This window comes from Leptopilina heterotoma, unplaced genomic scaffold (genome assembly GCF_015476425.1).
Source record: "Leptopilina heterotoma isolate Lh14 unplaced genomic scaffold, ASM1547642v1 Lhet_158, whole genome shotgun sequence".
NCBI lineage: Eukaryota > Metazoa > Arthropoda > Insecta > Hymenoptera > Figitidae > Leptopilina > Leptopilina heterotoma.
The window spans coordinates 269,307-285,871 of NW_025110872.1; the positions used below are offsets into that span (position 1 = coordinate 269,307).

A 16,565-nucleotide genomic window follows, 5' to 3' on the forward strand; every position below is an offset into this window, starting at 1 on the left:
GATTATATATAGATATATATATATATATATATACATATAAATACCTGTGTTAACAAATTCATCTGGTGTTCGGCCCCCGGCCATTAACCACTTGCACCAGTCGATGGTTTCCCAGTCATCGATAGCTTTACTAGGATTCAGTAAAATATCCAGGAGTTCATTGAGATGACGTGGGCAGCCGGATCCCATAGCCCGGTTGCTACATTCTGCATGGATGTAGGCAGCAGCCCCACGTTTTCCTTTATTCATTAATACTTGAACCGATGGACTCGATGTCGAAGCCATTGTTAATAAAAAAAACGATCTTTTCAATATTAAAAAACTAGACACAAGAATTTAAAAAAAAAATTTTCCACACTATATATTATACACACAAGTGACACAAGTTGAAGGTTGATGCCTTTTGAAGCAAAAATGCTCAGGCATTAGATTTTTTCTTCTTCACAAAACTTTATATATTGTCTTCTTATTATTTAATTTCACGATTAAAACGAACTTTCAATTTACAACCATTTCTGCACTTTCGATATTTTTTGATGAAAGTGCCTTTAGATAATCTGCCAAGTAAAAGTGGCCCGTAGACCAGTGGATTCTTCACAACCTTCATGTCAGTGAAAATCTCCCGTCAAAGCACTCCTTGATTTCATATAAAGCCACATGACTTTTGAAAATTATCGATCAGTTCAATGTTTTTTTAAAGGCTGGGAAACACCACACTTGATTTCGAGTAAAATTTACGCGCACGACACACGAATGAATAATTGTCAAAATACTTGATGATTGAAAAATTGATGGAAGCAAAGTAGTACTGTAAGCACACACACACACACACTCACGCACTATTCACTGCAAACACTTTGAAAACTATGCATTTCTACTGGTGAAAAACATACGCACACAATGACGTTGCCGCAGTGTTGCCACATCACGAGTTACTAACCTCAAACTAAATGAACTAAATCATTTTTCTTTCGTTTTATTTTTTTATAAATTATAAATAAATATACAGACTCGAGAAAATTACAAAAGAGTTTATAAATAAAAAATATTGACATATACTTTTCTGTAGTTTTAATTACTCTTTTGATACCTAAATGATTTCATCTCAAGGAAAGAAATGTCAATTAAAATTGTTTTTGTCACTTACCGACCAATGATATTTCAGGAAATTAATTGCCTCTTTTCTATTGGTGCAATTCAAAAGTGCCAAATTTTTCAAAATTAAATAAAAAATAGAATCGCTTTTCAAAAAGAAGAATAATTTGAAAGTAAAAACTAAAAAATTTTTAAAACACTTTTTTTGCTTCTTAAAGTAAATTTTAAATATTATACACGTTTATTAAAATAGAAATTGTCCAAAAAATGTGACGCTCGCGCTCACAAGAAAAAGTTCTTGATTAAATTTCTTTTTAATTATATTATGTAAGTTTGAAATCAGATTCTATGGGATATTTTGGATCAACAAGAATAATGAAGTTTAATAATTGTTTCTTTTTCTGTATTTTTACCATTTTTACTGTACGAAAATTGTAAACATAACCTCAAATTTTTTGCGTGTTACAAATTTATAATAAAAAATTGAACTTCAATTGTTATTAAAAATTATTTCCTATAATTTTTAAAATGTTGTTGCAATTTTTGATTTATATTTTTTGTTATTGTAATTATAGAAAATCTTTGTTATAAATAGACAAGAATCTCATAAGAAAATTAAGAAATATTTTAACTTAGGGTGAAGGGTGAAATAGAAAAGAAAAAAATTGTAATTTTCCCTCTTTTTTTATTAATTCATAATAATAATAAAAAATTATTTCAAAGGGATAAAACGTGAAGAGTGGGTAGCACCAATACCTGGCCTACCGTGTTTAACAGGTTTGTATGTCACTGAAAATTCGCCGAGGTAGTGTCCAATCATTTCTGGCTTAATTTCAACCTGATTGAAGGTTTTTCCGTTATAAACTCCAACAATGGAGCCAACCATCTCTGGAAGGATGAGCATATTTCTTAAATGTGTTTTAACAATTTCAGGCTTTTCATTTGGTGGAGCTTCCTTTTTTGCCTTTCTCAATCTCTTGAGCAGTGCCATTGGTTTACGTTTCAAACCACGGGACAAACGCCTGCGAGCTCGAGAATTCATCAATTCCATTAATTGCTCACTGAAAGAAAATTTTCATTAATTTCATTTCGAAAATTTAAATCTAATTTCTATTTATTTCAATATTTTTTTATTGCCTTTACTTTTAGTGTAGTTTCTTTTTATTTTTTAGGTTATGTTTTCCGAATACAAAATAAAAAATCATTTTCTCAACAATCATTCTGTATTTTTATGATAAAAAATACACAATTTTCTTTCAGTTAGTATTATTACTATTAATAAAACGTATTATTTAATTATCAAAACTTACTTTGGCATATCAAGGAGTTGATCTAAATCAACTCCACGATATGTGAACTTCCTGAAAGTTCTCTTCTTCTTGAGAGTTTCATCTACCTGCAAACATGAAAATTAAAAATTAATTCCTTCACTGAAAAAAAATGTTCCTAAAGTTTTTAACGTTCAATAGAACGAACATTTTTTCCTCCTTGATATTTTCTAATATTGTACATTTTAATGAGTTAAGTAAAAAATTAATTTTTATATTTAAGTAAATAATTCAAGTGTTAATGTGTTAATCAATATTTTGTACCAAAATTCAAAGGAAAGAAAAAATTCGTTCATCTAATTCATTTGAATGTTCAAGTTTTAAAACGTAAAAAACAGGATTTTATTTTGAAATATACTATGGAAATTATTTTATTCTACTTATCAGTGTAAAATCTAATTAAAAATAAAACTATAAACAAAATAAAATTTTCGTAAAGTGTATATATATAAAGAGTAAACTGTGGAAAGTGACAGGTCCACTTACGAACTTTATTTTATTTGATTCGTCACATTTATGTACAATTATATTTTACTGATATAATATACATTTTCCCATGTTGTGAAAATATAAATTTATTATAATACCAGTGACAGAAGCAAAATGTAAACCATGTAAAATTACAATCGACATTGAAAGCTTCTAATGAAAAAGGAATTATTTACTCAAAACATATAAACATTGTACACTTATTACAAATTTACATCTACATTTTACATTCAGTTTACTACAATTTCTCTACTACTTTTCCAGCAAAATGTGTAAAGCATACATAGACAAAAACAACGAGAAATTCAGCATGTTATTTAGTGCACTATTACTGTGTATTTATAAAATTTTCAGCTGACATTTACATTTTAGAGTTTAATTAACATTATCATAGTTTTTGTGGAACGTTTAAAAAATATCCAAATAGAGTGATGACATGAATATTAGTAGATTTTTAAAGTAAATTTATTTTACATACCTCAGCCATTTTGATAAGGGAAGTGAAAGACTTGCAAAACCTATGAATATACAATCAAGAATACGAGGAACTTTACGATCATGATTATATAATTTACCTGGAGAATAAAGCAGCCAATCAATGGTTGTCTTTCCCCTATAGCCGCACTGTGATTGGATCTGAAGTTTTTCAAAGCGACAACTGGTGAGCATTTAGAAGAACTAAGAATTTTTAATTTAAAATTTAAATCTATTTTACAAATTAAAAATTATTCTTAAAAATTTAATTTCACTTATTAATAAAATCTTAATAATAATATTAAACAAAAATTGCAAATCAATACTTTTCAAGTAATATTCAAAATTATACCCGTTTCGCGACATTTTTGAGATTTGTCCACAATGACCAATAGAAACCGTCGATGGAAAATTCAAATTTTAATTCCCTTGACAAGTGCAAGATGGCGAACGATCATTGTGTTCCTCTAGTTTATTGTATTTTTAAAATCTTGTAATTGTTTAAGCAAGATTGGATTTTCGGAAAAATGGCTTATAAAGAAAAAAGGAAGAATGGGGGTCAATTAATGGGAGTAGTTTCAGTTTACACAAAAACTTGTAAATAATTTGCTTTGTTGCTTGAAAAGAGAAGCGTTCTCGAAAGTGGTGATAAACGATTGAGTTTTAGTATATAAGGAAACAAATTGCATTGACTCTCGGAAGTGTGTGCTAGTGATGGCACAGCTGAACATTGATCGCTAGATGTTAGAGATGTGGCAGATCTGCTCAGTGGGTGTTGTCACGTTGTCGCTTAATGTAGCTTGTGTTTGACTCCCGATGCGCGTGCAAACCGTGTGGTGTATTTTATCTCAAAATACACCCGGCGGCCCCTGTACGCCCGCACGGTAGAGTCCTCACTTTGCTCCTCGCAAACCGCGATTTCCAAAATTGGGGGGTAATCGAATAGGTCAAACGAGGTAATTGTCGCTTCCAAATATTGGCACTGCAGACGTAGTATGCCCTTATTTTTTACTTTCAACTATACTTATAATAATGCCACAAAAATTTAATTTTCTTTTTCCCTGACTTTTCCCAGAAAAATTAATTCTACAGAACTGTTTGTTAAAAATATGAAAAATTCAGATTTTCAAAGATTTAAATTTGAAACTTTTTCAAAATTCAATTATTTCTAAAACAGTTTTTGTAAATAATTGAATTCTTTTGAAGAATATTTTTAAAATAGTATATATTGAATATCATTGAATTGAGGAAAATTTTTTGAAAATAATTTTCTTATTTATAAAGATAATTGAAATTTTGACGACAATTTTATTAAATTTTTGAACATAATTGAATTTCTGTAATCATTTATAATTTCTCAAAAATCCATTTTTTAGTGTTTTTAAAATCATCTATTTATGAAAATTTCAAACGCAACTCTTTTAAAATTCAATTTTTCAAAACTTGCTATTTTTGTTCATGTATTTATAAATTTAGTTTTTTTCTTCATTTTTGACTGACTTCGCGAGAAACAATAGAAACATTTTTTTGACACTTTAATATACAATAATTAATAATTAATGTGCAAAAACAAAAAGGAAATTTAATATTCAAGAAGTAAAAGTTTTTATCAACATTTATTTTCTTTCCCTTCAAAAATTGCAGTTTGATGAAAAATACGAGAAATTATGAATACAAAGAAAGTTGATGGAAAGGTTAGAAACCGTATTGGAAAATTCCGAAAATTCCTATCGCAAGTTTTATATATTTTTTTAAATTAATAATTAATAATTAATAATAATGCAGTATTCAAATACTGATAATTCGAAAGAATTTAATTATATTCCTTATACAATATCCATGACGCAGTCACAGCGAAAAGAACCGGGAAATCCGGGTTGTTTTGAAGAAATTCATAAAAAGGTTAGAATTAATTTTTAGTTTATAATTCAAATTCAAAATTATTGAAATTTAATTTATTGTATTTATTATTGGAATTTAATTTGTTGTATTTATTATTAAAAATTGAATTCCTTAGGTAAAGGATCTTTATCCCTGTAATTTCGAAGGTGCGAAATTGACACTAAAAAGGCAGTTGAGTCAGCATTTTAATGTGATTCACTCGTTGATATTCAGTTCAATGACACCGTCGGGTTACAGATTCGGTGCGAATTACACGGGACCAAAGCGTGTTGGCCTTTTGGAAAAATATCCAGTGCTACGTGGTGAAATAATGCCTAATGGAAACATGACCGCCACTTTTATGCACTCATTAACTTGCCAATGGCGATTTAAATTAGGCGCACAAATCGAGAGTAAAGAATACAAGGCATTAAGTTCAACCCTCGAATTTCGTTCAAACGATTTAACCGCATCATTAACATTCGCCGATTTGGATTTTCTCAAGCAAAACGGAACTTTCGTTTTACATTACCTCCAGGCACTCACACCGAGAATGACACTTGGCGCCGAACTGGCATGTCGACGAGGTACAAAAACTCCTGGCTTTCAACAATCAATTGTTTCACTCGCCTGTCGTTATAGTACGGGGAAAAAAACTCTATCCACAACACTCAGCAAGGCTGGCATTCATTTATCCTATCACGTGAAAGCGAGTCCTCAATTACAATTGGGCCTTGAATTTGAATCAAATTTTCGAACAGCCGAAACTGAATCTGCAATTGTCTACCAAATGGATTTACCACAACTGGACATGACGTTTCGTGGTTTATTTAATTCCGAATTAACAGTCGCTGGTGTTTTTGAAAAGAGACTCTCGCCCTCGGTCAATTCGTCCCTAATTTTAAGTGCATTGTACAATCATAGAAAAGAACAATTTCGCGTTGGCTTCGGACTCAACATTGGCTAGCAAACAAGTAAATTACCCAAGAAAAAAATAATCTGTTCAAACTCGAGAAATATTGAATTTCAAGAGTCCAATAACATTCTGTATACAGTTTTTTACTTCGTCTTTTTTATAAAATGACATTTCAGACTTTATTTTCCTTTAATTGAAATAACTACTTCTTTTAAAAAAATGTGATTATAAGAAGTTTGTATTTTTTTTTATAATTCATCTTCGCGATTTTGTAATCTCTTCAAAATTTCTTCCTTCTCGTCAGAGTTTGTCTTTTTACTTTCTAATGTTTGAAAGGCATTTTCACTAATTAAACCCGTTTCATTGTCCGCGTATTGAAGAATATTGCAAATCAGCGGCGATTCAACGCCTAAAATATATTCACATGTTTTTGGCTCGAGAAGAAATAGTGAAACACTCGATTGACTGCCGAGGGGATTTGTCACGCATTTCAATTTTACCTGCAATGAGAAAAAGAAGATTCAATGAAAAGAATTATTAAAAATGAGAAAGTATTTAAATTATAAAAGAGAATTTTTTGTACCTCGGTTTGTCGAAGTTTTCCGGTTTTATCGCAAATACTTCCATCGCTGTAAAAATGTGACAATTGTTTTCCTTGAGCGAGAAGTTTCGGCTTCTTGTGAGGATGAGCCTCGATCCATTTTAAATGCTTTTCTTTGTCAAATTTCCCCAAATCGACAGTTGTCTTCGTTCCATCTCTTTCCAAATGATATTGCATAACTGACCGGCCATAACAGAATTCGTATTTCCACCATCCATTTCCCTTTTGATGAAAAAGAACAAAAAAGTGTTTAATTAATTTTTATTTCTAATAATTCAAAAAATTAACTAATTTCCAGGCCTCGGATTTTTTCTTTCTCGCCTTTTTTCGACTATTTTTAAAAAATGCGACTGTTTTCGACTTTTTGCAAAAGTTTTTTAATTTTTTCCGACTATTTCCAAAAAATGCGATTGTTTTCGACTTATTTTCAAACATTGGGACTCTTTAGACTTTTCCTCCAAATATTGCAACAAAATATCACATTTTTAGTATAAAATGCAACTTATTTCGATTTTTATTGTAGTGTGAAAAATATAGTATATAAAAATATTGTTTACTATTTATATTTAAAAGTAAAAATATTAATGGTAATCTCAAAACTAAAATATTTTTTCTAAATTGTTTATAACCATGTAAATCTTTTAAAATTATTCGTTAGGTTAAAAATCATTTTTAAAAAATGAAATTATTAAATTTAAGTTAAACCCCAAATTTCTTTCGATTTAGTTTTAAGTTCACCTGAATTCTTCTCTAAACTTACTCCATTTAGGCAATTTTTCCCACTCAAAAAGTTTTGAACAGGATTGTCCTTCGCTAAATTCAATTCCTGATCCACTAAATTATTCACCGTCTCATCAATATTGTAATGTTTGTCAAGAATATCCATTGGACGTATTTCAACTCGCACACGTGTTTCTCCATCCTGAAAAAAAATTTTCCAATTTTAAACTCAAATTGTACTAAAAAAATTTGTATTACATTCAATATACAATATTGAATTTTTCCCAAAATGTAAATCAAGACACATAGTTACAAAAAATCATCAACCTTAGATGTTTCCGACAGAAGTTCTTTTTTTTTTTGTTAATGTAAAAGCTTTCATACAACAAAAGCATTATAATTGGTTAGTTACAAAATGAGAGGAAGTAGAAAAATATTTTTTGTGCTTAGAGAGAGCCAACAACCTCAAAACCCAAGAAATGAAAGATCAGAATGTTATGGAAAATGGTTTTTTTTTGTCGTTGAGAATACCTTTTGATTTATGGATGAAACAATATTTTTACACACAGAGTTAACATAATTTCGAATTTAATTTAATTTAGTTTCAATTTGAATTTAATTTCAATTTGAATTTAAAATGAAAATATTTTGTTTAAACACAGGCAAAAATGTAATTTACTTTGTTCGTAGATAAGTAAATTTAAAAAAATTATGATAAAAACTAAGAATTGACCATTTTTCATAAAATTTTTTTGCGAATTCAATTATTTTCACAAAATTTGCAATTAAATTTCTTTAAAAGTTGATTTTCAAAAGTTCTAATAATAATACTGGAAAAAAATCAATTATTTTCAATTAAATTTTACAAAATTTCAATTATACCAAATCTCTTTATTATTGCATACTTGGAAAATTTAATTAGAAAAATGATTAAAAAATAATTTTTGAAAGATTTGTCTGTAGTTATTTTTCACAATAGAAAATTTATTATTATTTACTATTATTGGAAAATAGTCGAAAAAGTCATAATTACCGAGGCCTGGAAACAGTAAAGCAATTTTTAAATTGTAATTATTTAACTCTGTATATATAGAAAGAAATGTATTAATGATGAAAGGACAGAGTGAATGTGAAAAGATAAATTCCTGTGATTAATATAGTTTTTTGTTTGAGAGAAAAGTCCGTTCCCCTAAAAAGGAAAATAATTCTGACCTGTCCTTCCTTATCTACATGGAATATCGCATAGACTTTCTGCTTCTTATCATCATCCTGCATAAGAAATAATAATTACAACATTTATTTAATTCTGTTTTTTGTTTCTTTCTTAACATACCGTCTATCACTTCTCGACATTTTTAGTAGAATACTTTTCTAAAAATTACATTTTATTTACAAAAAAAGCTTATTATTTTTCAAAAAGCAACTAAAAATTCAGGCAATTTGTTTCTAAATACTAACAATTAAGACAATTTTAATTTTCAAGCGATAAAATTAGAAATATACAAAAAATTAAATTGTTAATCGTAAACAGAGTAATTTTCAAAAATAGAATGTCATAGAACTTGCATTCTACTCTAAATAAATAAAACAAATAAAATAAAATAAATAAAAGAAATAAATAGATGAAACATAAAATGAATTTACCGGAATTTTCTGATGTCTCAATTTAAGACTCTCGGCGTCGAGTTGCGAGAGTGATTTAGGCCTTTTGGGAGCGTCATCAACGGGACGACAGTTAATGTCATTTTCACCGGTGTTTTGTGGCTTATAATCGGGATGACTGCAGAGAAGTGGCGACAATACAACAGCCTCGTATTCACAACTGGAAATTTCTTTGAGTGAAAAAATCTCGTGCTTTCCATGTTGATAGCAAACGTAGAGAACTTTCGTTGATCTTGGCTTATTATTTAAATCGCACATTGTCCCATCGCTCATATCAATTTCCACGTACGGCATATTAATACCGTCGACCTTCTTCATTGGAATGTGTGTCTTGCGATTTGGATTTTTCGCCAATTCATCATAATCACTGGACATTTTTATTTTTTGTGTCTTATCAAATGTTCCTAAACTGAATTCTTGGAGATTCACCTTTTTTCCTTCACGCTCCTCGTGATATTGTCGTACATGTCGTCCGTGACATAATTCATAGGTCCAGTACGACTCTAACTGCAAAAAATTAGATAATATAATAAATATTACAACAGTTAATTAATTAATTAAGTCAGGGTAAAATAAAATCAATTCTTGTACATAGTACAACAATTAATCCTGAATATAATTGAATCTCGGTGAAGAATTTTACAATTTATAAAGATAATTGAAATGTTGCGAGAATTTTTTTTTAATTTTTTGAAAATAATTGAATTTCTGGAAATAATTTTAATATTTATTAAGATAGTTGAATTCTTTCAAAGAATTGCGTTAAAAGTTTTAAAATTGCGCTGTTAAAATTGCAATTAACGATAAATATTACAATAAATATAATAATAATAGTAAGAAATTATACGAACACGATACGAGCAGCTTTTCTGATTAAAAAGTGGAGTCAGGATTTCAATCGGATTTGGTCCCGTGTACGTTTCTCCCTGATCACTCTCCTGTTTATTCGTGTCGGGAATAAAACACTGATATTTCTCATTGTTAGCTGTGGTGATAAAATAAGGTTCCACATTTTCAGGTTCCTGAAAATATTTATCCACAATTCATAAAAATAGACTTTTGTATTTGACAAAAACAAAAAAAAAAAATTCTGCCAAATAGAAAATAGAGACGTACCAATAATTCTGCACTACTTTTGCCCGGCCAGTTTATTTTAAAAAGCACCGTGTCATCGAAAGCTTTCAAATCGTGACAATAAACTATGTATAAATTAACAAATAATACTAAAACTTCACTATATAATGTCCCTTTGAACCCCCGCATTGTTGTAATTATTACTTCACATATTACTTGTCTTTAAATTTGATACTGATGATGTGTATTTTGTGACGACAATATATAATAAGAAAATAAATTGCAACCAATGTTTTTGTTCCTCAACAGCAGACGATCCACGTAACTATTTTTGAATGGCCCAACACCCCCAACACGAAAAATTTAGTTTTTAAGGTTATGTTTCAAGAAATTTTTCAGTTCACTACAAAATTAAAATGACAGTGAAAACTATTGAAAACATTGAAAAATATATTCGAAACTAATTTCCTATTAGTATTATTTACTTCTTTATTTACACTGTTTACAGTTATTAAAAATTTAATGCAATTAATCAATCTGTCATTAAATATATAATTTAAAAATTTCCTCCTATTTCAAAATGATATTTTTGTCCAGTGCAGCCAATAGGATAGTGGCAGCACTGGACAAAACTATTGCAACGTAGAAATACGTCTGTACACAAAACGCACAAAACTAAAATATTTCACCTATTTTATTGTTATCGAATTAATTAATAACTCTATGAAAATATTTTATATACGGTTAATTTTTAATTAATGTAATCTAAATTACTTTTTTGCACTTTAAATACCCCGGGAACGCAAGCGCAGTTATATTCAGCAATGTTCACAGCAGTTCACAGTGGCATCTCTGATTCGTGCCACAATTCACACGATTCACACCAATAAATTTTTTAGACACTGCAGTGATTGACAATTGTACACGAGTAAATAATAGTTATTTTGCAAAATATATATAAAACTTTTCCAATCAAAATAAATAACAATTACTTATCGTTCACTGCATTACATTAAGGTACGTGAAATATCATTAATCTTAAAAACAGATATTTAATTTCAACAAAAAAATTTGACAATTTTTTGTTATGAAAAATAATTCTGATTGAACATATATGTATATATATATATATATATATATATATATATATATATTGATTTGAAATTAATTACTTTTAAACGTTTTTATTGTGGTGCTCTTTACATTCTGGTACAAAATGTAACATTTTTCTTTTTTTTCTAAACAACTATACCGTATTTTTTTATTTTTCCCAATAAAATTGATTGTAAGCATCGGTGTAACATAACCTCAAATGTTTCATTCAAAATTGATGAGTAATAATAATATTTCAAAATCCACTGATAAATATGTAATTGTTTCTTGAAAATAAAATTCTCTTAATTTTTTTTAAGTGCAAAAAGGGTATTAAAAAACAAAAACCTTTAAGTAAATGAATTTTAAATTTTGTTTACTACTGAAAACATTTTTTCATCTGAGAAAATGAAGATTGACATAATTTGTAATTAAAAAAAGTATCACGAACTGAATATTTTTTCTTCCAGGACAACTGAATTTAAAAAAAAACAAAAATATGTCTTCTGACGTGAACATGCAAGCAGAAAAGGTAAATAAAAATTAAAAATTCTGCACGTAAGCACTTTTGCATGATACATTTTTTTCTGGGCAAAAAAGACGGTTTGAGACTTTTTTTCAGTTCGACAATAAATTAGAATTTCATAGTTAAAAAAGAGAAAAGATTAAATAATTTCAATTAAAACAAATTAATAGAAAGGATCTTTTGTCAAAAAAACCAAGCATTCAGATTTCGATGAAGAAAACGAAGGTAAAGGCGAAGAAGAAGGGAGCACTTCATCTAGTGACCTGCATGTGGTACCTATTGTTTTGCCAATCAAATGATGAAGTTTTAATTTCATAGAAAAATATTCTTCAAATCAGACACACAGTATTCGGCTAAATTCATATAATTAAAAAAAATATTAGCGAAGAATTTAATTTTCAAATTCAAATTGTTTATTTTTGAAAACAAGCGAAGAAAAAATTTCCGCATAAGATACACATAAGGGAAATAAATTTAAAAAATAGTATAATTTTTTTTCACTTTTAAATTTATCTAATTGTAAAATTAGAGAATTTGTAAATTTGGATTTAATTTTGCAAATATAGTCGAGTGAATTTCTTTCGAATTTCTTTATGCAAGCTTTTGTTTTATTTTTATATCTTTTGTTGGTTAAATGGTTTTTCGATCTAATTCATGAAATTAAGTAAAATATTAAAAAGAAAAAATATTTAAGACGAAAAGAACTAATGAAAAATAAATTCACAGGAATCGGGTCCAGTTTATGGCGGTTGTGAAGGTCCAGACGCAATGTACGTGAAACTTGTAAGCAGCGATGGTCACGAATTTATCGTCAAGAGGGAACACGCTTTAACAAGCGGCACGATTAAGGCCATGTTAAGTGGTCCTGGACAATTTGCCGAGAATGAAGCGAACGAAGTCAATTTTAGAGAAATTCCGTACGTATACTTTTATTTTATTTTCATTTTTTTAAATATTTATAAATTTTCTTTCATATAAAAAATAGTATTCACAATTTCTTGCAGGGGTTGCAACAAAAAATTTAATTTTGTCCTTCCCTGAATTTTCCCTGATTTCCAGACAGAATTTTGAAATTAACAAAATTTTAAAAAATATTCAGCTTCATTCTAAAAATTATTCGATAGTGAAAAAAAAAGTTCTAATACATTTATTTGCCAATTTCTTTAATTGTAAAATTAATCGAAAACAATCAATAACTTCTTTTTTAAATAAAAATTTAATCAGTATTCAATTTTTTCGAAGTTTCGATTATTCGTAAATTCTTCAATTGAATATTTATTAGACAATAAAAACTTGAAATAATTTCAAAGAAATTTGAATTAAAATTTTTCAAAAAAATTAGTTTGACAGAATTGTTAATTATAGTATTAAAAATTCAGATTTTCAAATATTTTAATTTGAAATCTTTTGAAAATCAATTATTTCTAACGATTTCTATTATTTTTTTTAACTTGTTCAAAATTCAATTATTTTCTCGAATTTTTTTTACTGAACTTCAACTAATTTCAAAAGAATTCAAATTTAATTTTTTCAAAAAGATAAATTTAACAAAAATTTTTCAATTAAATTCATTCAAAATTGAATTTTTCTAAAATGTCAAATTGAAACCTTTAAAAATTCAATTATTTAAGAAAATTGTAATCTCAACTCTAGTAAAATTAAATTATTTTTCAAATTTTTAAGTAAAATTATTCATTAAGTCAATTCGTTTTAATAATTAAATATATTTAAAAATTGAATTACTTCCAAAAGAATTTGAATTTAAATTTTTCGAAAAAATAAGTTTTTCAAAATTGCTAATTAAATTCATTAAAAATTTAAATTTTCAAAAAAAAAACTTGTTATGAATTCTATAAAAGTTTATTTTTTACCAGTACTTTCAATAAAATTCCATGATTTCCCTAACCTGTGGCAACTCTGTATTTAGTTGATTAATTAATGAAAAAAATTATTTTGTTTTTTTAACTTTATCGAATTTTAAAATGAGCCAAATTTTTATTTAAGGCGATGTCAAAGTGGATTGGATTTTTGCATTGAGCTTCAATGGGAAAATCGCATCGACTTTGACACCGCCTTAAGGAAAATGTTATTTTTAGCTAAACTAGAAAATTTCCTTTTATTATTAAATTCATTATAAAAGATAGAAATCATATAAACAAAATTCATACAAAAAACATGAAATAACATGATAGTTATTACCGGGGGAAATGAATTAATAAAAATTAATTTTGCAGTTCCCATGTACTGCAAAAAGTTTGCATGTACTTCACCTATAAAGTGCGTTACACGAACAGTAGCACGGAAATTCCTGAATTTCCAATCGCTCCCGAAATAGCGCTCGAATTACTGATGGCTGGAAATTTCTTGGATTGCTAAACAAAAAGATCTCAAAATAAAATTAAAAAAAAGAAATCTACGAATTAACGAGAAAGCACACAAGCACCGAAAAAATAATATCGGTTGTTAATAATGTGCCGTTAAAAATCCACAATCTCAGGACAAATGTTGGCTTGGCTTTTTTTTAAAATGACTTTTTTGTGAAATGCAAAACAAATTAGTAACAAAAGAAAGAAAGAAAAAATAATTTTCACTACCATCTGCCTTGCCAGCACGCCTAAATCGAATAAAATTTCAATTCGATATTGTGCGAAACACAGCTTCAATTCAGAAGTAATAATAGTCTAATTATAATGCAATGAATTTTTTTTCTCGAGAAGAAACATTTCCCAAGTTTATTTTGCATAAATACGATAAATACTATGATGTCATTTTACATTTAATTTTGAAAGTTTTTCAACAATTTTCTGTTGTAATTTTATCACTTTTTTGGGGGGATGAAAATAATTTATGGATTTTTGGGAATTTAATTTCTGTAAAAGTTTGAAATTTTACGAAAGAATGTTGTTTTTCTCCTCTTTGGAAATTCAAGGTAGAAAATTATTCCAATGTACAATGTACATTAATATGTTGATCGACAGGGAATAAAATTTAATATTGTAAAATTCATTTTTTTGTCTGATATTTATAAAATGTATATTATTAGCTTGAAAATAAAAGTATAGGTAACATGAAAAACGTTCCCTCTCAATTTTTTTGTTTGATAAAAAAAAAGAATTTTTGTCTCTACAGACTCTATTTATCAAGAAGCTAAATAAATAATTAATATGTTGAATTAATTTTTCAGCAACTTTATTAATTAATTAATTAATTCTAATTTAAAGAAATAGAATTTACATTAGAGAAAAATGATTAGCTATACAATTGCTCCGCGAGAAATCACGTTGAAGTTCAAAACGTTTATAATCAAGAAAAAAAAATAATTTTTGTTCAAATTTTTATTTTTACACAAAAACAGTTTTGTAAATTTTTTTCATATAATTTAAAATAAAAAAATTTGTCAAGAAAAGTATTTTTTTACAATCTTTGATAATAAACGTTGTGAACTTTTCAACGACGTGAGAAATCGTGAAAGGAGTCGAGGAAAGAGAGAAGAAAAATTAATTTTTATTCTCCTTCTCAAGTTCCTTGAATTTATTTTCCAATCTTTTGGAATAATTGGCCAACTTATAAGCGGCCTGCTCCAATTTATTTACACTGTCATCAATCTGATTGATATTGTCTAATACGGGTTGTAAATTTTTATATTTCTCATTAAGTGAATTCAATGATTGGGAAACATTAGTGGCGATTGTTTTTAATTCGGAATATTTTGATATTGTCTCTTGATTAAGTCTTTCTAATAGTCGATAATCGGCGTGTGTCGCTGTCAATTCCTCCTGTAAATATTCACTAGTTTTTTGAAACATATTATTTGCCAGACGACTTAAATTCGGATCGTGTGGATCTAGTGCTTCAAAACTACTCGTACTTGTCGACAGAGTTGTTCCACGTTTTGGCGATTCACATTTTGAATTACCGTCTTCCTGGTAGTCTGACATTTGATCAATTTTCTGTTGTTCCTTGTTGCTTGGGTCCTTAATTTCAGATGTCATTTTTAATTTGACACTGCAAAAATTAATGGATTCAGAACTTTAAAGATTTAGATTTAGATAGTTTAGATGAAATAACCACACATTCTAACCACACTTATTTATCTTCTGTTAGTTTTTTGCGCTTTTTGTAAATGTTTCACTTGGCTTAAAACTAGCTTTTCTAGCCGAAATTATAATGAATGAATTCTGAAACAATTCAGAAAATAAAAATATTTCTAAAAGAAACAGTAGTTACCTGTGGAATTTTTAGTATAATTCAGTTCAAGTGGGTAATTTTCGATTTAATTATTCTCATCATTTTGATTGTCATAGTCATTGTCATTCAGTAACAGCAAAAATAAAGTTCGCTTTTCGGATTATTAATCATTAGGTCCATAAAGTTTCAAAACTTAGTTTATCTATTTCTAATTAAAAATCGTCTTTGAATAAGAATAAATTGTGGAAATCGAAGAAATTCACTGAATTCACTGACAAACCTAACCTAGTCTTCTTGACTATACTATATAGACTATATAGATTAAATGGTCGACAAGGTTGTTAGAAAAGTGGAGTGAATTGTATCAGAACTGGGAGATAGGGATGCATACCAGAGCTGCCAGGTACCCTCACCAAACGCAACTGCGCTTGCGCGACAAAAATGCTTCTATTTGTATATAAAACTTGTCCATCTAAAGTACTTTATATGTATAATATAAAACGTTTTAAAAATGCGCGG

At 28.0% G+C, this 16,565-nt stretch overlaps 6 protein-coding genes across 8 annotated transcripts in view; 2 read left to right on the forward strand and 4 right to left on the reverse strand.

Moving 5' to 3' along the window:
* Positions 1-866, reverse strand: part of LOC122498745 (E3 ubiquitin-protein ligase Ubr3) — a 39,399-nt gene extending 38,533 nt beyond the window's left edge. For both annotated transcript variants that reach the window (XM_043606634.1, XM_043606633.1), the window contains exon 1: positions 45-866. In XM_043606634.1, coding sequence (XP_043462569.1) covers positions 45-285 — 241 coding nt within the window. In that variant the 5' untranslated portion in view covers positions 286-866. The remainder of the gene's footprint in view (positions 1-44) is intronic.
* An 894-nt stretch (positions 867-1,760) lies between these two features.
* Positions 1,761-3,517, reverse strand: LOC122498723 (40S ribosomal protein S15). Its single transcript, XM_043606599.1, has 3 exons — positions 3,391-3,517; positions 2,406-2,491; positions 1,761-2,156 (listed from the first exon to the last, which is right to left on the reverse strand). The coding sequence occupies exons 1-3, from the start codon at positions 3,397-3,399 to the stop codon at positions 1,808-1,810; spliced, it is 444 nt and encodes a 147-aa protein (XP_043462534.1). The 5' UTR covers positions 3,400-3,517; the 3' UTR covers positions 1,761-1,807.
* Positions 3,518-4,996: 1,479 nt separating this feature from the next.
* Positions 4,997-6,329, forward strand: LOC122498725 (mitochondrial import receptor subunit TOM40 homolog 2-like). Its single transcript, XM_043606603.1, has 2 exons — positions 4,997-5,288; positions 5,404-6,329. Exons 1-2 carry the CDS (start codon positions 5,166-5,168, stop codon positions 6,232-6,234), a joined length of 954 nt encoding a protein of 317 aa, XP_043462538.1. The 5' UTR covers positions 4,997-5,165; the 3' UTR covers positions 6,235-6,329.
* A 76-nt stretch (positions 6,330-6,405) lies between these two features.
* On the reverse strand, positions 6,406-10,593 carry LOC122498724 (endoplasmic reticulum lectin 1). Of its 2 annotated transcripts, XM_043606600.1 has the most exons (7): positions 10,283-10,592; positions 10,018-10,188; positions 9,149-9,673; positions 8,717-8,773; positions 7,545-7,706; positions 6,767-7,006; positions 6,406-6,683 (listed from the first exon to the last, which is right to left on the reverse strand). In XM_043606600.1, the coding sequence occupies exons 1-7, from the start codon at positions 10,427-10,429 to the stop codon at positions 6,432-6,434; spliced, it is 1,554 nt and encodes a 517-aa protein (XP_043462535.1). In that variant the 5' UTR covers positions 10,430-10,592; the 3' UTR covers positions 6,406-6,431. The 2 variants fall into 2 exon arrangements, with proteins under 2 accessions (XP_043462535.1, XP_043462537.1); XM_043606602.1 differs by lacking the exon at positions 8,717-8,773 and having other exon boundaries at positions 10,283-10,593.
* Positions 10,594-11,100: 507 nt separating this feature from the next.
* LOC122498727 (elongin-C) lies at positions 11,101-14,933 on the forward strand. The gene is made up of 4 exons (XM_043606605.1): positions 11,101-11,257; positions 11,803-11,864; positions 12,585-12,775; positions 14,093-14,933. The coding sequence occupies exons 2-4, from the start codon at positions 11,832-11,834 to the stop codon at positions 14,232-14,234; spliced, it is 366 nt and encodes a 121-aa protein (XP_043462540.1). The 5' UTR covers positions 11,101-11,257; positions 11,803-11,831; the 3' UTR covers positions 14,235-14,933.
* Positions 14,934-15,030: 97 nt separating this feature from the next.
* On the reverse strand, positions 15,031-16,455 carry LOC122498726 (biogenesis of lysosome-related organelles complex 1 subunit 2). The gene is made up of 2 exons (XM_043606604.1): positions 16,086-16,455; positions 15,031-15,863 (listed from the first exon to the last, which is right to left on the reverse strand). The coding sequence occupies exon 2, from the start codon at positions 15,848-15,850 to the stop codon at positions 15,356-15,358; it is 495 nt and encodes a 164-aa protein (XP_043462539.1). The 5' UTR covers positions 15,851-15,863; positions 16,086-16,455; the 3' UTR covers positions 15,031-15,355.
* Positions 16,456-16,565: the final 110 nt, after the last annotated feature.